Raw genomic sequence first — 25,609 nt, 5'->3', positions numbered from 1 at the left:
TAGTACTTATATTTGATTATATTTAAAAGATTGTTATGGTTGAATAAGAATTAGTTGTAAAATTTAATCGTATTGTATTATTCCAGTTTGATTTCTTATTAAAATAACTTAATGTTCAAAAGGCTTACGTCTCAACGCTTCAAGGGTTACGTCTCGCATAGCGCTACTAAAAACGCCTCGCCTTTGAAAACATTGGTTTTAACACATTGGACTTATCTGACATCATTCAATTTTAGTTAAATCTCATTATCTCATTGTCTCATAGGTAAAATTCGTGATTGTGTTCATATTCGTATGTTATTCCCAACTTCAATATTAGACAGATGCTGAATAACTTGAAAGTTCTGACAAAAATTTTACATTTTTCTGCACACATTTAGTTTAATGTGATGGATTCAACATTCATGTTTCATGCATCAGCGTGCTTTTTCACAACACTTTCCGTTTGGATTGGGTTTTTCTTTCATATGTTTTTTCCCCAGCTCAATTTTCTCCCATACCCCTCTATTTTGTCAGAAGTCAAAGATATAGGAGTTATTCTGCCATTGGCTCGCTATAAATATCAGCTGGATTTTATCTTTAGCCTAGCAATTCCAAAGGAGTTGTGCCTTACTTGCAGACTGGTCTTTAAGTTTAGTATCAGTTATATGGGCTTCTAATATTACTGTTATCAAATTTGTTTATAGCTCAGAAATAATGTTTTGATTGAAATGAACGTTTTAAAGTACTACTCCATGTTCTGTGGCTTGACTTATTGTATCTTCTCTATACAGGTTTGCTCACTGCTGTGCGAAGAGACTGCTTTAGGGTTCTAAACTATCGAGAGTTGCAGTTTAATGATTTTGGAGACCGTGTTGCTCAGTTGCTACATGTTCAGTTAGCTGCCCCCTTTTCACAAAACCAGAAAGGCAATGTTCAGCAAGAAATGCTAATTGTGAATACGCACTTGTTATTTCCTCACAATTCCAGTCTCTCTATAATAAGATTGCATCAGGTATTCAAAATTACCATGAAGTTCAACTTTTGTGCATATCATGGTGTATAGCTGCGCTAGGAATCACACTAACCTTCATATCTTGTAAATTTTGAATAGGTTTACAAAATTTTGCAATTTGTGGAATCTTATCAGAATGAAAACAAACTAAACCCCGTGCCCATCATACTCTGTGGGTGAGTCTCCTGTCTTGTCTTTCTTAGTTAATTAATGTTCCATGACAAAAGATTTCTTTTGTGGCATGCTCATTCTATATTTGTATTCTTTTGAGTAATGCTCGCTGCAGTGACTGGAATGGAAGTAAGCGTGGCCATGTGTACAAATTCCTTAGATCATCAACATATGATACTGCTTATCAATATACTGATGCAGATGCTCACAAGGTAGGTGGTTTTTGGATTTCAATTTTCAAGTCAGTGATTTACTTGGCTGCCACAATGCTCATCATTTGTATTAACTGAATATTTGTATTTTATATCCTACGGTGGGTTAGCCACCGCAATCATAGGGGAAACATCTGTGGTGTCGACTTCATTTGGCTTTGTAATCCCAATAATTCACGTAAACCACTAAAGACTAGTTGGTATGAAGCTGTTTTTGGTATATTAAGGGTGAGCAATTCATTGACCATTTTCTATATTAGTTCCTTTAAAATCATCCATTCACCTTTTCTCTACCTACTTCTAATTCCTTGCCACAAAAAGGAGAGAACTCCTAGTTCATGTCAGATATGTAGTGCATATAAGCTCTGTTTGAAAAACTTCCAAAATGATGCATTCTATATTATAGTGCATGCAAGCTCTGGTTGATTGTGTAGACAGTTTCCACATCCTATACTGATTATCTTTATCTTTTTTTCCTTGTGGGGTTTACAGCGCGCCAGCTCCGAAAAGCTTCAATGGCTGAAAATGATGCATTTGCCTTTTTGAAGGGTGATAGCCATGGTGATTTTATTACATCCTCAGCTTTCTGAGAAGCACTCCATCAGGTTCGTTCTATTAGCCAATAAACAAAATAAAGTTCAAATGGAAAGATAAGACTTTCTCATATTGGCATTTTGCAGGTTAATTTAATTGGTCATCCTTCGGGACAGGGTTTCCAGGAGACAAGGGATCTCTGGATCCAAGCAGATGTTGATGCAAACGGTGTTTTTGCTTATGAAGAATTTAAGGTACCTTGCATGCATAAATTGTGGGATATTGTTTTCATATATTTTCAGTTTTGAACTTGCATTAGCATTGTCCTTATGTAAATAGTCATTCCAAAGTACTATTTTTAACATCTTGTTGTGCCTGAAACCATTGACATTGCAGAATAGGATCTGGATATCTACAGTGTCAGAGGAAAAGGAAAACCTTAATGGAAGTAGAAAGGAGTCCATACAAGGCACACAGGACGCCCTTGGATTCAACGTGAAGAATGCAGTTCTGTACCCCCGTGAGGCAGAGAAGGGAATATGGCCTGAAGATTATACTCTTTCTTATCATGCCTGACTCTCCGTTGTACTTGTAAGAAGGTTTATTACATTAAACCTACTAAAGTGATCTTCTAATCAACTTAGGATTACAAAGACTTATTGTTTATTAGGAACTCAAAACCTATCTCGATTAGGCAAGCCTCAAACAGTGTTCAATAAGGATAATGAAGGCTTAAGGGTTCCTAGTTCTACAAGGATTGGAATGGATTAATCCTATAGCATGAAGGATATCTCTAAGTGTTTCTTGATGGGCAAGACACTTAGAGAGATGCATATAAATAGAAGGCTCCCTCCTAGATCCGAATAACACAACACAGCTAAACAGAAATTCACCCATCAGAGTTATAGCTATAAGGATCGGATTCTCAGGAGAAGAACTTCTATACCTTGCGCTGCCAATCTGTTCCAGCATCATACAGTTCTTGCGCCAGCACCATGTCAGACTCAGGTTAGTGTTAAACATGTTATGGCTTTAAAAGGAATTAACATGTGGTATCAGAGCTTAAGTTATATCATGTTATACCTAACAAACTCGTGCAGGAAAATTAAGAATAAATAACTGACAGTTTTAAGTTATAAAGTATGAACATGATAACAGTATAAAGTATGAACTTTATCATGTTCTTAAAGTTTTCTACAGATCATTGCTTACAGTTCTTGTGCTGTGATTGAGTAAGCCGGCGACTCAACCATTGCATGATCACTATATTCAAGGTTTATGATCAGAATTTGCACCATGATGCAAAACATGTCGAAAGGCTTTCTGTCCAAAGATGTCAGCAGTTTGATATGTCTTGCATCATGGTGGATCGACATGGAACATGGATAGATATGGATTAGTGAAAGGTTTTCTTCTGTCTAAAGATGTAGAAGATCTTTTGCTCAGGAAATCCACATCTACTCGTTTTCCAGTGTCAATAAGCATGCTTGAATCATTGTCCAAAGATGTGATTAAGTATGTTTGATTAAAGTTCTGGGGATATTTATATATAAAGTGCTTATCTTGTTTTAAACATGTACAGTCAATCATAACTCGATTCGAACTCTCACTGGCTCAAATTATAAGAAATGGAGAGAAGATGTGGAAATTGCTCTTGGACTTCTGGATTATGAGATGGTTCTTACTGATGAAGCTCTATCAGTACCTGCGATTGATGCATCTGCTGAGACTAAGACTAAATATGCAAAGTGGATTAAGGCCAACAAAATGGCAATTCTGATCATGAGGAGGTCTATTTCAGAAGAGGTCAGAGGCAGTATTATTGAAACTGAGAGTGCTAAGCTATTCATGGAAGCTATTGCAGAAAACTTCCAAGGATCCAAGAAAGCTGAAATTGGTTCACTCATGAGCCAGCTGACAGATATGAAATACAATGGAGAAGGCTGCATAAGAACTCATATTCTGAACATGGTTGAGATAGGAAACAAGCTGAAGGCTCTAAAAGTCCATGTGGATGAAACCATGATGGTGCACTTTGCTATTAATTCTCTACCTAGCATTTTTAGACAACTGAAAACTACTTATATTGCTCAGAAGGAGATATGGTCAGTTGCTGATTTGATAGGTATATGTGTGCAGGAAGAACAAAGTATCAGAAAGGACAAAGGAAAAGAACAAGTGTATTTGGTGCAGGATACTAAGTTTAAACCAAAGGAATGGACCAAAAACAAGAACACAGATAAGCAGCAAAGGAAAGATGAGTCTGCAAAGGGCACGGGTCCAGTAGGTTTGAAGTGTTTCTTCTGCAAGAAATTTGGACATTTAAAGAGAGATTGCAGAAGATACAAGCGCTGGTTGGACAAACAACAGGGAAAAGGGATTCAAAACAAAGAGGGTGCCAAACAAGGATGACTTGAAGGTGTTCGTGGGAAATGGAGAAAGAGTTAGAGTAGATTTTGTTGGTTTAGCTAGTCTTGAGTTGGAGTCAGGTTTTATTTTGGAATTAGTTGATGTCGTTTATGTTCCTTCTATGACAAAGAATTTGTTATCAGTTATCAAGCTTGTAAAATCAAACTTACAGTTTGATTTTGATGAGTCTGGTTTCTCCATTTTCAGAAGTAAAAGTTTATTGGTAATGGATTATTGATCGATGGAATGTTTCGTTTGAACTGCAAATTACCAAATCAAAGTACAGAGATGATAAATGTGTTAAGTTCAAAACAGCCTTGTAATGCAGAATCTTTCACACTATGGCATAAGAGACTTGGACATGTCTTAAAAGAAAGAATGAATCTCCTAAGCAAAGAATCAATTCTCCCACCACTTAATCACCATGAACAAGATAAAACATGCATTGAATGTGCAAAAGGAAAGCTAACAAATCTCAGAAAGAAAGGGGCAATAAGAAGTGAGAAACTACTTGAGATAATACACACAGATATCTGCGGACCTTTTCCAGTTAATACACATGATGGTTTCAGTTATTTTATTACTTTTACAGATGATTTTTCAAGATATGGATATGTGTATCTGATAACGGAAAAATCCAAAGCACTGGAAATGTTTAGAATCTACAAGGCAGAAGTGGAAAACCAGCTGGATTCTAAGATAAAAGTTGTAAGATCAGATAGGGGTGGAGAGTTCTATCGCAAGTTCACAGAAAAAGGAAGAAATCCAGGACCTTTTGCAAACTTCCTACAGCAAGAGGGCATTGTTGCACAATATACAAATCCTGGAACACCGCAGCAGAATGGTGTTTCAGAAAGAAGAAATAGAACCTTAATAGAGATGGTGAGAAGCATGATGTGTTGTGCAAAGCTTCCTACTTTTCTATGGGGAGAAGCTTTAAAAACTGCAAACTACCTTGCCAACAGAATTCCCACCAAAGCTACAAACAACATACCCTACGAAATCTGGTGTAAAAGAAAGCCTAGCTTGGCTCATCTAAGGACCTGGGGATGCAAGGCAGAGGCAAAGCTGTACAATCCTATGCAGAAGAAACTTAAATTGGCTAAGGATACTCTCACCAGAAAGGATGTGGTGTTCTCAGTCATAAACCATACTTAAATTGTTGATAAACATATAGTAGAGCAGAGAGGAAAATTGCATATCTGTAGGGAATGTGTATAGCCAACAGAGAAACGTCCCTTCTGGGCTACTTGTGTTTGTGAATTCAATTTTCTGGAAGTATGGCCTGGGAAAGAGAGAAAATAGCAATTTAGATTTGGGAATTTTTTGTATGATATTCTTCATTCTCGCAACCGTTTCTTGCCACCTTAGCCAAATTTTTCAGGGAAGGAGCTGGAACATGTGTGTCATTGTCACCAGAACGTGTTATGATTACTAAACAACAGGTTTTTTGAAATCCTAAGTATGACTTCTTGATGTGATTAGTTTTTGACTTGTTGCTTCAAAATCATAGCAAGAGACAGGACAAAAACTAATAGCAGCATAGGAAGGAACTATATATAACAGGCAATCGTTTGTAGAAGATCACAAGGGATGTGTATGCTGGATGATACATTGCAAGTACTTAATCAAGAAGAAACCCTGACCTTACATTATTAGTGGGGACACAAGAAAAAATGATGGACCCACAATCACATAAAAAATGACCATGGTTGCATCAAAGAATCATGCAATCTAGGAAGATTAGGTACGCCAATCCTAGTTGCAGTAAAATCCTAGAGCATTTTCGAATTACATTGCTCATTTAAATTGAATCCATCTAGAAAATTGTCTTATATTTCAGTAAAAGATGTGATTAGGAAAGAAATATATATATATATATATATATTGGCATAGAAAGAGATACAAAATTAAGGGTTTTACGATCACATTATTACGTAATGTTACTAGGTTTAATTTGGATGACTAACGATATTATTATATGATGGACTTATGTCATACGTACAAGATTGTTGTATACATACATAACATAAGTGTATTAGTAGTATCAATGTCACGGTCATAATAAAGAATTGCTTCATGATAGGAAGCTTCTCATGAGTGGGGGTGCATGGGTGGGGCCCACCACGTACTGTTCTATTGTTTTTAAGTAAATTTAGGTTTTAGCAAAAAAAAAAATTTCACTTTTGGAAAAAGCCAAAGCTTTTTCAAAAAAGACAGAAAAACCTCTCAACTTTCAAATCAAATACATGCAAATGTAAAGGATTTCTTAAGAAATCCAAAAATAAATAAGGGCAATTTTGTCCATTTTGGCTTCTTTTACAAGTTTTCTCTCTCCTTTGTGTTTTTCCAAAGTCTCCCTTGTTTTTAATCATTAGAAAAGAAAAATCAACAAAAACAGTTGTTTCGGACCACTGCACCACCATTACGTCAACAACAAAAACAATTGCAGCAATGGGTCCGAAGAAGATCATGCAGAGTGGAAGATTCGAGAAGCACCTCCGGACTCCATCTACGTGTGCGCCACGAGACCCGCATTGCCCTTCAGTATCGTCGTCGCAGCCTCCGCACGCCTACCACGACGCCTCTTCCTCTTCGACATCGCCTTCCCTTCGATTACCCGACCCATCCGCCCGAGGTCCACTACCACTCCCTTGGCTGAAGCCCAACCCGAACCTCTACACGAGCGGGTATGTTCGCCTCAACCCGCTCAACACCGACCAGAAAGGGAAGGAGAAGTGGGACCCATCTCGGTTGACGATCCTCCGTGTTCGTGTCGATCCAGGCCTAGTTCTCAACAAGGAGCCCTACTTCAACGGCGGGACCCGGAACCGGTTTGTATGCGAGGCGCCTCGGGCCTACAACGAAAGTCTTCATTTTGACTTGCAAAACGACAGATTTGCTCGAGGGCGCCAAATTTCAAGGCTTTCATCACCGCGTTCTTATATGGGGAGTGGAGCTAAGCTCACTCACCAGAAAATATTTCATTCTAGTACGAATAGAACCCATCTATAAAATAGGTCTCGTATTTTGGTACGCAAAAGATGTATGTATGAATATAGTCCATATAATTTTTACAAATTCTATCAAATATTGATGGAAAAAAAAAAAGAGATAAGTAGTCTAAAATATCGATAATATCGACCAAATATCGATAATATCGACCAAATATCAAGGATAAGTAGTATAAAAATTTCTAAGTTTTTTTTACAATTTCCGTGGTTTACCATATTTCCATTGAAATTTCCGTATTTTTAGACTATTGATATTTCCGATACCATTGATATTTTAGACATTAAGTTGAAGGATGTTTCACACCTCAAATGTTATGTATGAGTCATGACAAGGAGGAAGATTCTAACTTTAAACCTTTTCCAAGACCCACTACTGCACTGCATTTGTTGGTGATATAATTGACAAAGTAGGTGAACAACCCACAATTGGAAAGAATGCCAAAACACGTGAAAACTAAAATTGACCAGACAATGTCATGTCATCACTTAAACTGAATCGTTAAAATACGTACATACTCACAAGTTATCTAACCTGAAATTTAATTAATTTCCCCAGAGATATGGGACTGAGAGTTAGAGGAAATATTATGTGGGTGCTCCAATATTTTGATGATACAATAACTGTATTAAGATATGAGAAATTGTTTTGACAAAAAAGAAAAAACTACTGAAGATGAATTGATGGCTGCATATGCATTTGCGGAAAGAAGGGGAAACTGAAGAGACTCTTCACGGTTTGGAGCCTTTAGTTTTTGATGAAATTATTTATTTTTTACACCTTAATAAATATTAAAGAAGCAGCTGAGATCACGTCTCCAAAAAAGGGAGGAGAGAGAAAATCGTTGTCTTGTTTTGTTGGAGCCAGCGAAAAAATCCTCAGCATTAGGGCATCATTAGATTCTCATATCCCAATCAGAAGTTAGATCCCTGATGATCGTACACAGGTCATCATCAAGATAAGAGCTTTGACCATCTGCAACCATTGGACCATCATCAGTTGTGAAGCGTGCATTGGCCCGCAACTCTTGATCAGGAGCATTGTGATGAAAACAAAGGCGTTCAACATCAGTGATTATATCAACATCATCAATGGTGAAATCATCACAATTCATCAGGTGACTGGGGCAGCCAATTTCCATATCATTATAATGATTAATCTCAGACCCATCTTCGCCCTGCCGATGAACAAAATTAGCAAATGTTGCATAATATTACAAACTTAAATATGTATTTGAGTTGTTAACTCACTTGTTTCTGTTCTTTTCCTTTCTTGGCTGGTTCTTCTTCGTACATGATATATCTGACGACTTCACGAACAATTCGGAAGGTCGATTTTGCTCCTTCCTGCCGATAATACTGCATGAATCATTTCAGTATCTTTAGAAAATATACAATTAGTCTCCAAGCCCAGCCTATACTTTTATTTTAAACATGTCACAATCGCCTTTTGGGGTAGCTAAAAATCACACACGACATGTAGCTGAAGCTGTACACCATATGGCACGTTCCTATTATAATTTATAATTACTATGACATATGAGACGTTACTATGACATCATCACCCTCACCACCGACCTAGGCAAGAATAAGACATATGCGAGCGCACGTTTCTTCTGGTTGTGTTTAACACACATGGATAGGAAGGTCAACATTCTCTCACCAAAATTCTTTACTTATTCGATCTATCCAATTACAAGAAAAAGAAAGAAGCATGCAGTTAAGGTGGTTAGTTTCAACTTCCCAAAGACTGTCTCTCAGAAACTCAGTCTAAATATCTACAACAGAAACTATACAAGAACTATATGTGATTAATGTAGTAGGGTTTTTAGGAACATTAATGAACTAATTAAGGTTTCCAAAACCCCATAGACGGACTTCATATATGGACAAATTGATCGTTGGATTTGAATACTTTCTATAAGATTGAGTTTAGGCACGATATCTGAACGACAAATCAACTAGTCAAATTACCATGTCAGAATTTTTTCCATTAGATCTCCATTTCCGCTCAATACTCCAGCCTCCAAGTCTTTGAAAGAAAGAGAAGTTTCGTTCGATCTGAGTATTTTGGTTTGCCTCTGGCGGCACCAACTGTGGGCAAGAGCACATACAAAAAAATTAGGACAGCCGACATCTTCTCTCTCTCTCTCTCTCTCTCTCTCTCTCTCTCTCTCTCTCTCTCTCTCTACACGTAGATTAAAGCTGTATATACCTTCTCAACGTCAAGACCATCCCAATTAAAAGCTTCTGGCAGTTTGAAACGCACTCCAGTTAATTTACCAGCCGGAACGGTGGGCCCTCGTGATCTTCTAGTTGCTTCCTGTAACTTGAAATAAAAAAGCAAACTTTGTGAGTACTGCGCATGATAAATAACATGGCTATTGAAACCTATACATATATTGGATCATAACCAGCGCATCTGTGAGTATGATTGGCCGTCGAATATATGGTTTTGGTTGCTCAAAAGACTGGGATTTTAATTTCGACGTCTCTTCCTGAAAAAAGAACTTTTTTTTTAAAGAGTTCTGGATATGGTAATCAAGTTAACCACATTATCATACAAGAAAAAAACGTACATCAACACTTTCTTTCAGGATTTTTTCTAGGTTGTGCAACTTCTCATTACTTTGAGCATTAGAGCTTTCTAGTGCGCTAGGGTTTGGAGAAGCGGCCACTGGCTGGTCTTGCCCAGCGTTGTTAAAGCCTGTGCCAAAATCTAGCAGCAGCTCATCGAAGAAGGAGCTAGACATCTTGAGAGAGAGAGAGAGAGAGAGAGAGAGAGAGAGAGAGAGAGAGTTGTGAGGGCTAAAGAAGGGAGAAAAGGGGTAGCAAGCTAAAACAATGGAGAGCTCAAATGCACATTGTCTGGAAAGGGATTTGGGCTAGATTTATAAGGAAAGAAACGTCCCTTTAGATTATCTCATTTTGTCTTTATACATGATTCTTAAGAGCAAGAATCACGTGTGATCTCAAATGAACAGGAGTCTGGATAAAGGTGCGGCTAAAATTGCACAAAACAGAAAATCAAGGTGTCCAAGGGTAGGGGTGGGGCGACGGTATGACAGATTGATTGCATCGCTACTAATACCGAAATTAAAACTGGTATGACGGTATGAGATTATCATTTGTCAAAGTTGATATTGTATCATACCGTGCCAAATCAATATCAGTACTAAAATTAACATATTTAATATCCAAATCCTAATCAACATATTCAATATCCATCAACATATACAATATCCAAATCAACCAAATCAATATCCATCAACAGATTCATCGAATTCAAATGGTTAAAACTCATGCATTATGGCTTACAAACCAAAATAGTTAAAATTATACCTTATGACTTACAAAATTACAAACACAATCCAAATATAAATGATAAAAACAGAAAGTTATGCAATCCAAACTTCATTTGCAGTTGGCATTTAAATGTCAAATTACTACGACTAAACAAATTCTGTAGTCGTGATTACTTGGAAAATGAAACTCAAGATGTACTGTTTAAGAAAGTGAAGCTCACATTGCAAGTCATATGCACATGTACGCAAGTGCATGTCTGTAAGGCTAAACAGTTTAACAAAAGCAGAATCTGAAGGATAATTTTTTTAGGCGAGAGACCGTGAGAACGAGAAAAAATATATTATATTTCAATATTCGGTACGGTACGGTATTGACCGGTACCAAATATTTGATACCGCTATCATACCATACTCTATTGGTACGGTACAGTACGGTACATAATATCTCCCCATCCCAAATGAAACAATATGAAATCGATATGGTTAGTGTACGATTTCAGTATTTCAGTTTTAGATGCCCACCTCTATCCAAGGGTGCACAATACAGAAAAAACAATATATGAGTCAAGTGAATCCTACAGTAAAAACTTGGTAGGTCTGATGGAAGGCGGTTTTGGTTCAAGAGGGCTCCACTTGCTCTCATGCACGTTCTCAATTCGGAAGGCTACATGTTTTGCTTTTGTTTGGGGCGGTTTATCTTGTATCTTTTGACGAATGATCTATAAATAAAAAAATTTGATACAGTTTAGTTCCTAAACTCAATTAATAGTACTTCTAGAGTCCACTGCTTCCTCATACTACTTGTGAAAGGGAAAACGTAAAGACTACCATTAGTGGTCTCTTCCAATCTGATGTAAAGAAACTGGAAGTAAGGTGTGAAGCAACAAACTTAATTGAAAACAAGAAGATTAAATTCATTAGCTGCGAACTATACTCACGACTAACAAATCATTTTTTGAATCCATAATTGCAAAGAAAACACTTTACAATCTAGAGTTTCGTGTTTAGTTATCATTATTGAATGATACCACAAATTGCAAGTGCATTCTCAAATAGATAGTGTATTTTAATATAACAGGTTACAGATTTAGCAAAATTCGTTAATGTATCGCATACATGTATAAAAGGATATGACTATCAACTATTAACATTGGGTTTTAAATAAAGGTATTGTTTGAGGGACGCAAAGTTTTTATTTTTATTTTTATCAAAAGAGAGTAAATTTTATTAATACCACGATTCATTGGTTATAATCAAGGTCCAAAATATATATGGTATCGAAAATATCGGTAATTCAACAACACGGAAATTTCGATAGAAATATCGAGATATTATCGATATCTATAAAAATTGAATAAAAACCACAAAAATTGTAAGAAAAACTTGAATTTTTTTATTGAAACTTGAGAGGATGTTTATTTAGTCAATTATCTATTACTTTATCACAAAAAATTGGAAGGAAATGCATTGCATGATGAGTTTAACTAATTTAAGTTGATTATATAGTGAGCTGACAAACACTGTGAGTGTAGAAAATATGTAGTGATTAATGAAAGAAGATTAGACACACCATAATCATTTATATATAATGATTTACTACAATATTTTACACTTTATACATTATATGGTAAGATATATGAGTGACTTAGTACCACATAGAGTTCTCCTTTGTGTATTATCACAAAAACATAAGTAACATGGTGGTTAAGGCGAAATTATCAATATCGATATTTTCCTATATTATCAATATTTATACTATATGTGTATGAATACTTTCCGAAATATCCGTGATCTAAAAAACGAATCTTGATATTTCGTCAATATTATCAATATTTTAAATTATGGTAATAGGTCACCAATTCTTCATATGTGGGATGAAATCTGAACCCCACTAGCACCGACAAGTCGTCTTCTGTTGCTTGCTGCTGCTGCTCTGCTGGCGACGATCATTCCTTTTTTTTGTTTGGACGATCATTCCTTTTATGAAGTGAGAATGTTACAATTTTTTTATTGGATTAATTGAACTGTACGTCTACGGTAAACAGCTTCTGTTTTCATGGTTTTGAATTATAATTTTTGTCGTGGCATATAGTGGACCCACCCACGCATTTTTTTTTTGGTCTGATACCTTTAACCGTGTGAAATTAAATGTATGGCTGTGTGTGCTTCCCATCATGTAGGAATTTTTCAGTATAGCCGTCACATAGTCGAGTTTATATTTACTAATTCAATCATGTGATAATAGTATATCCATTTATTTATATATATAAAGCCAAATGCAAAGAATGGTGAAACATTCAAAATATCAGAAAATGTTATTGGTTAATTCAAATATTGATAATTGAAATTATTAATTAAATGAGGATAATATGGTAAATTCACTTTTTTCATATTAAAATAATTAAAATTAAAAACAAAATAAAATAATAGGTCCTAGGAACATAACTACCCATGTTATCTTTTCTTAATTCTGAAAATAAAATAAAAAAGAAAAAAGAAAACCAATGTGCCAAGGGGCTAGTTAATACTAAACCTTAAGTCTATTGTATAATAATCTTGTTGTACACATTACAACACATGACAATGTGACAGTCAAACTTTCGTTTTGTATCTCTTTTTTTTTCCATCGATATTTGATAGAATTTGTAAAAATTATATGGACTATATTCATATATACATCTGTTGCGTACTGAAATATGAGACACATTTTATAGATGGGTTCTATTCGTACTAGAATGAAAAGGTTATCGGAATTGGGATCAATTTTTGAGCTTCTTCTTCAAAAGAGGTACGTGAAGAAGTTAATTATTTTGTGCCTAGGACTTGACCAAAAAAAAAAGAGGATTCTCATTTTCCTCTTGCCTTATCGTTTATCTAAACAATTGTCATCAATTATGTGGACGACTTATGCTAATAAAATCTTCGGACCAAATATTTTAAATAAATATAAATATTATCGAACTTGGGTGATTGATTGAATTCCCAGTACAGAACTCGAAAATATTTGTTAATTTGGGTTTGACCATTGAGCAGGATGATGTGTGTAAATAAAGAATTTAGAAAACAATGGCTAGGTTGTATAAAAGAAATGATGAACGTGAGGGAGCCTAGATTGGAGAGCAACCTACACTTGTGAGCAACCAATGGCAGTTTAGAGGCTGGTTTCACATTTCACATTTGACATTTGACAGAAAAAAGGATAAAAATTTGAAGAACCCACGCACGCACACTCACGAGAAGCTTCCTATCATGAAGCAATTCTTTAGTATGACCGTGACATTGATACTACTAATACAATCATGTTATGTATGTATACAACAATCTTGTACGTTTGACCTAGGTCCCATCATATATTAATCTTGTCAATCATCCAAATTAAACATATTAACATTATGTAATAATGTGTAATCATGAAACCCTTAATTTCGTATCTCTTTCTGTGCAAATGTATATTTTTTTCTTTATTAATCACGTCTTTTATTGAAATATGAGATCATTTTCTAGATGGATTCTATTTAAATGAGCAATGTAATTAGAAAATGCTCTATGATTTTACTAAGGGTAAATTACTCAAATGGTCCTCAAACTTGTACGCGATTTACATTTTGGTCCCTCAATTAAATTATTAGTCTAAATGGTACATAAACTCTATATTAATCGTTCTATTGGTCCTACCGTTACATTCTGTCAATGTTTCTGTTAAAAATGATAGCAAATTGGTCATTTCATATGTTAAAAATAAATAAATATTCAAAAATGAAATAAAAACTCTCTCTCTCTCTCTCTCTCTCTCTCTCTCTCTCTCTCACAACCCATCAGAGTGGCACCAAGAACTAGAATTCCAACAACTTCACTTAAAACCAGATGCTCCAGAAGTGTTGCATTTCCAATTTTTGCACCTTCGATGAGCTTCAAGCCCACTATAACGTCCTCTCCTCCTTCAATCTCACCTGGTCTGACCTCGATTCCCACTTCACCTCCATCCAAGACTCCCTTAACCAAAAACTCCAGCTCCTCCAAACCCTCGAGTCCCAATCCTCAAATCCTTCTTCTTCTATACCCCAAGACCCCTGTTCATCAAACCTTCCATCTCATAAACGACAAGACCCTTCTTCTTTTTCATGTCAGATACCAAAGGACCCATCTTCTTCGTTGAATTTACCGACCCAAATAGCAGAAGACCCGTCTTTGTCATCATTGACATTGGCCCAGATAACGGAAGACACCAAAACACCAACCCAGATAACAAAGGACCCACCTTCTTCATCAATTTCGTCGACCCAGATGGTAAAGGACCCTTCTTCATCAAACCCTCCGACCCGGAACACGGTTGAGCTTGGTACAAGTCTTCAGTCGGATTAAGTTCCTCGTCCAGAGTTGGTGGCATTTTTGTGAGCGAATGGATGCAATGGGTTGAGAAAGTATATGAATGAGACCTTGGATAACCGAAATACCATCCGGGCCGAGCTCTTGGGAGCTATACGGTACTCCAAGATTTGTGGGAATGGGGGAGAAGAAATCGAAGGGGGGTTGGGTCTCATTATTATTATTTTCTCTTTTTCTTCAATTATTTTCTAATTTTTTATTTTTTTAACCCTATTTTATTTGTTAATTATGAAAAGTCGTATTTACCCTAAAATTTGGTTATGTTTAACAAAAAATTAGACGGTTAGATCAAATGGACGATTAAAATAGAGTTTATGTATCATTTGGACTAATAATTTAATTGATGGACCAAAATGTAAATCGCATATAAGTTTGAGGACCATTTAAGTAATTTACCCTTTTACTAAAACTAGGATTGGTGTACCTAATCTTCCTAGATTGCATGATTCTTTGATGCAACTATGGTCATTTTACTTTATCAGAATTAGGATTAGCGTCTTCCAAATTTAGACCGTTGTTGGGTAGAAAAAGAAGCAAACATTAGCCTGCATTTTTTATGTGATTGTGGGTTCATCATTTTTTTCTTCTGTCACCACTAATAATGTAAGGTCAGAGTTTCTTCTTGATTAAGTACTTGCAATGTATCATCCAACATACACATCCCTTGTGATCTTCTACAAAACAAAACAATATAAATATACATATTCTAGCATATTATCAAAAGAGACATAAGTAATATAGTGGTTAAGGCGTTGGAGGAGTGAAATGGCAGACATTTGAATCCCTTTTGGGTGTGTGCTTTGTGTTTTCTTTTTTCTTTTTTCATTACATCGATATTTTCGATATTTTAGCGATATTTTGATAAAATATTACTGAAGTGTGAGCAAAATTATCGACATTTATATTTTTTGATATTATCGATATTTATACGATGTGTATGGATATTTTTCGAAATATCCATGACTCGAAAAAATGATAATATCTTCGATATTATCAATATTTTAGACTATGGTTGTGAGTATTGATTTTTCTCCTTTGCACCAACAAAACAATCCACCCTTTTTTTTTTTGGGTGAACTGGGGAGGAAAACCCCAAACAAACAAAACAAACTAACCAACACAAATCAAGTATGGCGTAGACATCCCTAACAAATCATCCACCAAAGAAGTCCCAACCCAACTTGGAGCCTCATCAAAAATGCCTAAACAATCCACCCTTTTGACTTTGAGGAATGCTGGTATCTTTTTGGTGTTTATCATGTACTTGTGTCTAAAAAAACTATGGGGTTTTAGGCTTATCAATAGAAATTCAAATTACCAAACCCAAAAGTAAATGTTTTATCCCTTATCAATCAATAGAAAACTCATTATAATATTTGGTTAAAGACATAGCTTATGCTTTAGGGCCCTATGATATAATATTAATAAATAAATATACGTTTTATAATATGAACGAATTGTAATATTATGTGTCAGTGTAACGGTCACACTGAATACTTTTTCATCATACGATATGATAAAAGTTTGTTAAGATTGCATTAATCTTTGTTTTATGTCGCTCTTCTTTGCCAAGTTGGCTGCTTCTACTTTCCATATTCCCCCTTTTTCTTTTGGATTAAAGATTCATCCAAAGATTTTGCATATTTCAAGAACTTGTCAAATCGCAAATCATTGATTAAAACTCTAAATTTGTTTCTTCACATTTTCTCACTTTGTTACATGTTGAAGTAAAGGATCTCCTGATCAAAATCAGGACAGTATCTAAGGAGTAGTAATTAATGTACAACATAAGCAATACATTTTAGGAATTTGCTTAAATTCTTCCCCATGTCAAAAACACGCATAAAACAAAACTATTAAGCCAAAGCCACTCACCACAAGTCACTTGGCCCTAGGCCAGGCCAACCTAATCCATTAGTTAGCAGATTACTAACTTATTCTCAACTCATTACTTGTTTACCCTATTCAGACGAAAAGCTTTAATCACCGTCTATTATGTCCATAATCCGAGTGGCCCCGCAGCCTTGACAGTCCACAATCACAACAGTCCACTGTCCGTCCAATCACCAAAGAGTCTTAAAAGAAAACGGAACGATGATGGCCCTTTCTTCTTCTTCTTTTGTGACGCCAAAGACAATGACGTCAAAGCCCAACGTATTCAAGCGATTCGACGTCGTTTCAGACCACTCAGACCACCACTACGTCAACAACAAAAACGGTTGCGGCGGCGGCGACCGGGTCTAAAAGAAGATTATGCAGGAGTGGAAGATTCAGGAGAAGCACCTCCTGGACTCCATCTACGTCGTCGGAGCCTCTGGCACGCCCTACCTCGACGCGCTCTTCTTCTTCGACATCGCCTTCCCCTTCGATTACCCGACCCACCCGCCCGAGGTCCACTACCACTTGTTCGGGCTGAGGCCCAACCTGAACCTTTACGCGAGCGGGTATGTCTGCCTCAGCCTGCTCAACACTTGACTGGGAAAGGGGAAGGAGAAGTGGGACCCATCTCAGTTGACGATCCTCCAGGTTCTGGTGTCGATCCAAGGCTTGGTTCTCAACAAGGAGCCCTACTTCATCAAAGCGGGAGCCGGGAACCGGTTTGGATGCGAGGCATCTCGGGCCTACAACGAGAAAGTCTTCATTTTGACTTGCAAAACGACACTGTATTTGCTCCGGAGCGCGCCGCTGAATTTCAAGGCTTTCACTGCCACGTTCTTATATAAGGAGTGGAGCTAAGCTCACTCACCAGAAAATATTTCATTCCAGTACGAACAGAACTAGGGATGGCAACGGGCCGGTTAGGGGCCGGGTATGATAATACCATCCCCATCCCCGTTCCCCATCCCCGCCCCAATCCCCGGTTTAGGCTTTTCGGGAAATCCCAGTCCCCGTTCCTGTCGGGAAAGTGCCTCCTATACCCGCCCCAAACCCCGATTTTTAATAAGATACTTGTTAAAATAATTTTCTAAGCACAGTCACATCATTGTAAATTTTTAAAACAGCCACCACAAGATATTTCTTGTTAAAATAATTTCTCAACAAGGCAAATGAGGACACAAAACTTGAAATAATTTCCTAATCCGAATCTTTAGAAACTTTTTCAGTAAGCACAACAAATCCATATAGTCTTAAATTAGAAAACCAATCCCGAAAAAATATTGACAATATTTTGTCATCAAATAAAACTTCACAATTTCAATGAACTCTCTTATGCTTCCTCATTCATAGCTTTAATCAAAAAACAAAGAGATGTTCTTTGTTTCAATGGTAGACTCCTACAAAAAATAAATAAATAAATAATAAGATAAAGGCATTACAATTACTTAAAAGAAAGTAAGAAATTGGCCAATATAAGAAAAATCCATTTTTAAAAAAAATAAGGAAAGCTATTAAATATAAGAATGTTACCTCTTCCTCATTATTATCAACTTCCTCATCTTGAACGGTGAGTCTTTTAGCTTCATTCTCATTAGAGCTTAAAGCTAACCATATAAAAAAAAATTATCAAAAAACAATAATAAAATGTTTTACTTAATATGACAAATATAACCACAAAAATATTTCAATACCTCTTATCTCACTCCATAACCAATCACGAGCGCACATCAATGCCTCTACTGTTTTTGAATGAAGCCGGCTACGATGAGGGTTTATAATCCTTCCACTAGTACTAAAGTAAGACTCTGAAGCAACTGTGGATACATGAATGGCCAAAATATCTCTAGCAATATCATTCAAAGTGAGATATTTGATCCCATTTGATTTCCACCAACACAATATATCAAAATCATCATCATCATTCCTAGGTGAAATAGACTCTTCTAAATAGTGATCCAACTCAAATTTAACATGTCCATGGGTAGTGGAGTGAGAAACAAACACATCCAATTGCTTTACCAAATCAAGTTTAGGCATAGATGGCTTAGATGAAGAAGTAGGAATCAAAGATTCAGATTGGACCTGCTGACTTTGTTGAGATTTTGACTGATACTCCTTGGCTAAGTCATAGAGGATATCTTAATATTTCTTAATCTCTTGAGCTGCATTGTTTGGATATATTAGAGGGCATAAAAATTCAATTTGTTTCATCCTATACCTTGGATCCAAAATACTTGCAACTCCCATCAAACCATGCATTGTATCCCAATACTTCTCAAACTTTGTTTGCATATGTAATGCCATTGCTTGCACTTCTTCTTGTTCAGAATTAAGCCAATCATAAATTGCTAATCTAATAGCACAAATATTTTTAAAGTAAAGATTGGCAGTAGGATACTTGGTCCCTGAAAAAAGCACAGTCACATCATAAAACATGGCCAACTTATCAACAAGCTCCTTTGTCTTTGCCCAATCAGTTTCACTAGGCACTTATTTGTACAACGGCTCACGATGCTTCAAACAAGGAAAAACATCTTTGTATATCATTGCAGTCTTAAACATGGAATATGTAGAGTTCCATATAGTCTTACAATCAAGTTCTAACATTTTAGAGGTTGGAACTCTCAACTGTCTTACTGCTTCAAGAAATTTCTCCTCTCTTTTTTGGGTTCCTAGCCAAAATGCAACACTGTACCTAATTTTCCCAATACTCTTTTTAATTACCTCTAAGCCATCTCTCACCACCAAATTCAGAATATGAGCACAACACTGCATGTGGAATAAACGTCCATCTAACATAAGTGAACTGGAGCAAATGTTATCTACCACTATCGCAATGGAATCATTTGTAGAACAATTATCTACAGTTAAGGTAGACAACTTACGGTCAAGATTCCATTCGAACATGCATTCCAATAAAGCATCAGCAAGTACATCAGCCATGTGTGGACATGGAACGTATATAAACTTACAATAAAAACCAAATAAGTCACAATCTAATTATTTTTTTTAAAAAGAGTATTAATAATTCAAATAAGAACAATATAATAAATTTGCCTTATTAGTCGGCTTTGTAAATTCTATGCATCATCAATGAAATGTGATGTGATAGTCATGAATCCTTTCTTTTGATTATTCGATGTCCACATATCTGTTGTAATAGCAATAAAGAAGAAACTCTAACCTTACATTATTAGTGGGGACACAAGAAAAAATGATGGACCCACAATCACATAAAAGATGCAGGCTCATGTTTGCTTCGTTTTCTGCGCAAGAACAGACTAAATTTGGAAGATGCCAATCCTAATTCTGATAAAGTAAAATGACCATGGTTGCATCAAAGAATCATGCAATCTAGGAAGATTAGGTACGCCAATTCTAGTTGCAGTAAAATCATAAAGCATTTTTTAATTACACTGCTCATTTAAATAGAATCTATCTTGAAAATGGTCTCATATTTCAGTAAAAGATATGATTAGGAAAGAAAAATGTATATATTGGCACCAAAAGAGATACAAAACTAAGGGTGTCACGATCACATTATTACGTAATGTTATTAGATTTAATTTGGATGATTGACAAGATTATTATATGATGGACTTTGGTCATACGTACAAGATTGTTGTATACATACATAACATGAGTGTATTGGCAGTATCAATGTCACGGTCATACTAAAGAATTGCTTCATGATAGGAAAGCTTCTCGTGAGCGGGAGTGCGCGGGTGGGTCTACCATATACCACGACAAAAATTCTAAGGACATGTAAGCCGCACAAGCAAAGCAGTACGCAGGAAGCCAAAGACTTGGAAGTCAATTCCGTACTGTTCTGTTGTTTTTAATCATTAGAAAAGAAAAACCAACGCATTAATCTCAAAACCCAGCATTCCAATTTCCCAATTGCCTCTCACAACTCAACACTTGACAGGGAACTTATAGATAGTTGAATTAATCAAATCAACAAATTGTATCATTCTCTCTTCATAAAGGACAGACAGAGATGATCAGCTTCAGCAGAGCAGCAGCAGAAGAAGGTGACTTGTCACTGCCAGTGGGGTTTAGATTTCGTCCCACAGATGAAGAGCTGGTGGACTACTATTTGAAGAATAAGGTGCAGGGCACGGATTTCCATGCCGAAGGCATCATTGATGAAATTGATATCCTCAAGTTCGAGCCATGGGATTTAGTTGGTAATTATCAACAATATCAGTTCTTCAATTTTCTTACTTCACTTGTAATTTGCATTTGAATCCGTCTCAAACTCAATTGGGTCCAATCCAAATGTTTTGTTTTATGTTATGCAGCGAAATCGTTGATGAAGCCGGACGATGAGAACGGGTTCTTCTTCAGTCAACCAGAGTACACCCAAAAAAAAAATACCAAGAGGAGCACAGAGGAAGGCTTTTGGAAGATAACGGGCAGAGAACATGACATCAGGACTCGAGACACGAGAAGAACCGTCATCGGCAAAAAGAGGATTCTGACCTTTTACATAGGTCATGGTCGCAATTCCGACAAGACCAACTGGGTCATGCATGAGTATAATATCCCTAAAGCCCATGCCAACCAGGTCATCATTCTCTTTCTTTTTTGTACAAAATGATACACATGTTGTGCTGTAGAAATTTAGTTTCGAAATCAACAGATGGCTCGAAATCGAAACCCCTACCTACGAGCCAAATTGGTTTGTTATGTAAATATGCAAAACTTAGAGATGTCGGCTTGCGTTAGAAGTTACCTCATTTGATTTTCTATTGCCTCTGCTTTCATTACATAATTGGTTTTCCAACTTAATTATATGCAGAGGGACTTCGTTCTCTGTCACTGTCACTTGAAGAAAAATGTGAAAAAATCAGATGAGATTCATACTGATGTTGCAACAACCTGTGATGAAGGTGAGCCTAGTACTCACAATGCATCTGATTTCGAACATCCACCAGCACATGATATTCTAGAGGTGAGGCTTTCATTTTCCTGAGATGAGCTTCTTCATATATATCCGGTGCAGTGCTGCAAGGGGCTTTTATTTAAGAGCTTTTATCTATGCACTCAAGCTCCTATATTGGATTCCCTCTCCCCCAAATTTGCTTGGACAATGGAAAAACAAAAACAGCACTTATTTTTTCTTCCAAATGCAGGAATATGTTGATTACAATGCGTTGCAACCTGCATTTGCAGCGAATGACTTGGATGTTGAATTCGCAGAGTTCTTAGAGACGGTTCTTGTTGAACCAGATGGTGGAGTAACCAGTGACACAGACATGGAACCATTCCATGGACATGGACAGGTAAAAAAAAAAAGCTCTCCATTAGCTACTGGAGAACAGTCCAATAGCTAATGAACCACACTATGGTTATCGGTAGGAAAATATCACAAGGACCCTCTGTAGGCTATAGCAATGGGAATAATGTGCCACTACACAACTGAAACCAACATCATCAGTGAACCACGCTATGTTTATCTGTAGGAAAATATCACAAGGACCCTCTGTAGTCTGTAGCAATGGGAATAATGTGCCACTACACAACTGAAACCAACATTATCAGTGAACCACGCTATGATTATCTGTAGGAAAATATCACAAGGACCCTCTGTTGTCTGTAGCAATGGGAATAATGTGCCACTACACAACTGAAACCAACATCATCAGTGAACCAAGCTATGTTTATCTGTAGGAAAATATCACAAGGACCCTCTGTAGTCTGTAGCAATGGGGATAATGTGCCACTAGACAACTGAAACCAACATCATCAGTGAACCACGCTATGTTTATCTGTAGGAAAATATCACAAGGACCCTCTGGAGTCTGTAGCTATGGGAATAATCTGCCACTACACAACTGAAACCAACATCATCAGTGAACCACGCTATGTTTATCTGTAGGAAAATATCACAAGGACCCTCTGTAGTCTGTAGCAATAGGAATAATGTGCCACTACACAACTGAAACCAACATCATCAGTGGATTACAATATATAAATGTTGAATCTGTGTACGAGAATCTGAGAAAAAAAAATATCGAACTGAAACCAAGCAGATGAACACTAAAAAATCCTTTTAAAGTGCTTTAACACTTTTTTTTAGCAATCATAATGTGATATAAATCTTGAAAGTAGTAAGCTTCTTTAACAAAACCATATGAATATCAACATTAGCAGCTTTATTGTTCACACATACCATATGAATATCAACAAAATATAGTATACAGAATCACGAAAACGAAGGACATTGTTGTGTGTGCTCAAAACCAATACCTTCTTCTCCTGATCAATTAAACTCCCTGCATTTTGTAGTGTGAGTTTAACTGCTGACATAATCAAGATATAGGGGCTTCTTTTATAACTTACTAAGCCAGCAAAATCACTAGATTTACCAAAACCAGGAGGAAAATGTTGCTAATTGTCCAGTGTCAAAACCATATATGAGGAAACACACCTTTAGGTGGAAGTATTTACTGCAATACACTAATCTTGAGTCGGAGTAATTCATCCGTCAATAACTTAAGGTCATGTTTGGTAACTCGTATTGGATTGGCTTGGATAAGTCAGTAAATCTAAGGTATATTGAAGGGGAAAATGAAGGTAGGGTAGGGATGAATGACTTTCCATGTTGTGGGGATTAGGAGGGATTCATTATAAGGTGTTGTTATCCAACTATTGTGGTAAAAGAAAATTATCATGCAATAAACAAACAGAGAGCCAAATGTAAGTCATAATTCAGTCTCAGCTCATAGAAAAATATAGAAAAGAACTGGTTCTAGAATCTATTGATGGTGTTTGTTTATGAACAATAACAATGGCGTCGTATCACTGAGTGTATTACATAAAAAAAAGAAAGGGGTTCTTAAATTTAGGTCCAAAACAATTAGCTGTTATTAGATTTAATCCATGCATTTTTAGTTTTAGATGTAGTTCCTTTGACTTTATTTACTTTTGTTGTTGTGTTGATTTATCCTTTTGAGGTAAATAAGAAAAACATATTAAAAATCTAAATTTAATGCATAATTTCCTTAATAATATTTACCTAATATATACCATTTAATCAATGAAAGTAAGACCCACATATTATACCCATGCAATGGACAATAGGACAATAGGACAATATATCTATACCATGGGATAATATATCTACATCATAAGTTGAACAAACCACAAAACATCTTACCTATAAGTAAGGTGGAAAAATAAACAAGCAAAATATTAAATTACCTATAACTTAGGTGTATAAAAACATAAGTTGGACAGTATATGCTACCTATATCTCCGGTACATAAGAAAGATAAGTGGTAAAGCATATGTTACCTATAATTTAAATTCATAAACAAAAAGGCAAAAAAGTGTAGTACCTCTATCTCATGTATGTAAAAACACAAGTCAATTAATAACTTTTTTTTTTTTTTTGGGGTTAAAGGAATATATTACCTATAATATATATATATATATATATATATATAATATCAAAAAATGTATTACCTATATCTCAGGTAAAGAACAACTATCTGAACTTGATTCAAAGTTGAGCGTATATTCAACATAAAATAATAATAAAATAAAAAAAAGAAAAGCATAAGAAGAAGAAGACGACTTTTCTAAAAAAGAAATAACTTGCTCATATTTGTGGACAATTTTTTGTTTCAGGCAGAAATGCTTAGTGAAGTATTCTATGGTTCGAGCCAGCCCAGGCGAGATACGGGTGGCATATTTCGTAACCAGATCTCCCCACAGGCTCCTTCTTCTGTCAATGTAGCACCTAAACCTCAGACTGATCGAGTTCAATTAAAGTCTGATACATCTGAAGGAGCGCGCGGACCACGACACCAACCAGGTCCCATCATTGATACTTCCGCTGACGAATATTATACAAAGGAAAAAACACGCCGAAGAACAAATCCACCAGCAAAGGTGAGAGAACCAAAACTCTAGGACAGAGAACATGAACAAAGGCTCTTTTTTCTTCTTCTCTCTCTCTCTCTCTAAACTAGATATATGTTCTTATATTGAAGCTTTGTAGAGGCTATTTCCTCAATTCAGTTTGGTTTCCTTTTGCAGCCCAAACAACCTGCATATCGTCGAACTGCTGCTGATTTGCCCCAGAAGCAGATCTCTCTAACAAATTCTAGCCAAGACAAGAAGGTGGCTCAGGGCAAAAATGCAGAAAAGGGTATGGAGCAGACACAGAATAGAACAACCGTCAGCAATTGGAAGGGTTCCTTCATTACCTGGCAAACATCCTCGTTGACAACAAGTCCCCCATCAGCCTACATTTCCAACATTTTTCTAGGCCTTTCTTTGTTCTATTTTTGTGTCCGGGAAGTAGTTTTATTTGGGGAGTGGAGCTAAGCTAACTCACCAGAAAATATTTCATTCTAGTACGAATAGAACCCATCTGTAAAATGGGTCTCATATTTCGGTAAGCAAAAGATATATATATGAATATAGTCCATATAATTTTTACAAATTCTATCAAATAGTGATGGAAAAAAAAGAGATACAAAGCGAAGGTTTGACGGTCACATTGTCATGTGCTGTAATGTGTACGACAAGATTATTATGCGATAGATGTAGTATTAAGAAATGGATATACTATTATCACATGATTGAATTAGTAATATAAACTCGATTAATTCCTCCATGATGGAAGCTTCTCGATCCCCGCCGGGAAGCACACAGAGCCATACATTTAACTTCACACGGTTAGAGTGCGTGGGT

At 36.2% G+C, this 25,609-nt stretch overlaps 2 protein-coding genes, 1 long non-coding RNA gene and 1 pseudogene across 4 annotated transcripts; all 4 read left to right on the top strand.

The window, feature by feature from the left end:
• The first annotated feature begins 1,870 nt into the window (after positions 1-1,870).
• LOC148917379 (uncharacterized) lies at positions 1,871-2,502 on the top strand. The gene is made up of 3 exons (XR_016127201.1): positions 1,871-1,982; positions 2,058-2,165; positions 2,308-2,502. It is a non-coding gene; the product is annotated as an uncharacterized LOC148917379 (long non-coding RNA).
• Positions 2,503-2,507: 5 nt separating this feature from the next.
• LOC107880937 (uncharacterized) lies at positions 2,508-4,440 on the top strand. Of its 2 annotated transcripts, XM_016793535.2 has the most exons (3): positions 2,508-2,919; positions 3,494-3,939; positions 4,051-4,440. In XM_016793535.2, the coding sequence occupies exons 1-3, from the start codon at positions 2,907-2,909 to the stop codon at positions 4,321-4,323; spliced, it is 732 nt and encodes a 243-aa protein (XP_016649021.2). In that variant the 5' UTR covers positions 2,508-2,906; the 3' UTR covers positions 4,324-4,440. The 2 variants fall into 2 exon arrangements, with proteins under 2 accessions (XP_016649021.2, XP_088909075.1); XM_089052949.1 differs by having other exon boundaries at positions 3,494-4,440.
• An 11,814-nt stretch (positions 4,441-16,254) lies between these two features.
• On the top strand, positions 16,255-17,933 carry LOC148917378 (putative ubiquitin-conjugating enzyme E2 38 pseudogene; annotated as a pseudogene).
• Positions 17,934-20,730: 2,797 nt separating this feature from the next.
• LOC103342384 (uncharacterized) lies at positions 20,731-25,413 on the top strand. Its single transcript, XM_008246007.3, has 6 exons — positions 20,731-21,090; positions 21,205-21,470; positions 21,705-21,857; positions 22,039-22,188; positions 24,539-24,802; positions 24,950-25,413. The coding sequence occupies exons 1-6, from the start codon at positions 20,901-20,903 to the stop codon at positions 25,238-25,240; spliced, it is 1,314 nt and encodes a 437-aa protein (XP_008244229.2). The 5' UTR covers positions 20,731-20,900; the 3' UTR covers positions 25,241-25,413.
• Positions 25,414-25,609: the final 196 nt, after the last annotated feature.

Source organism: Prunus mume, linkage group LG5 (genome assembly GCF_029339155.1).
Source record: "Prunus mume cultivar Tortuosa linkage group LG5, ASM2933915v1, whole genome shotgun sequence".
NCBI lineage: Eukaryota > Viridiplantae > Streptophyta > Magnoliopsida > Rosales > Rosaceae > Prunus > Prunus mume.
The sequence above is the reverse complement of the archived record's forward strand: the minus strand, read 5'-3'. Positions and strand labels throughout refer to the sequence as shown.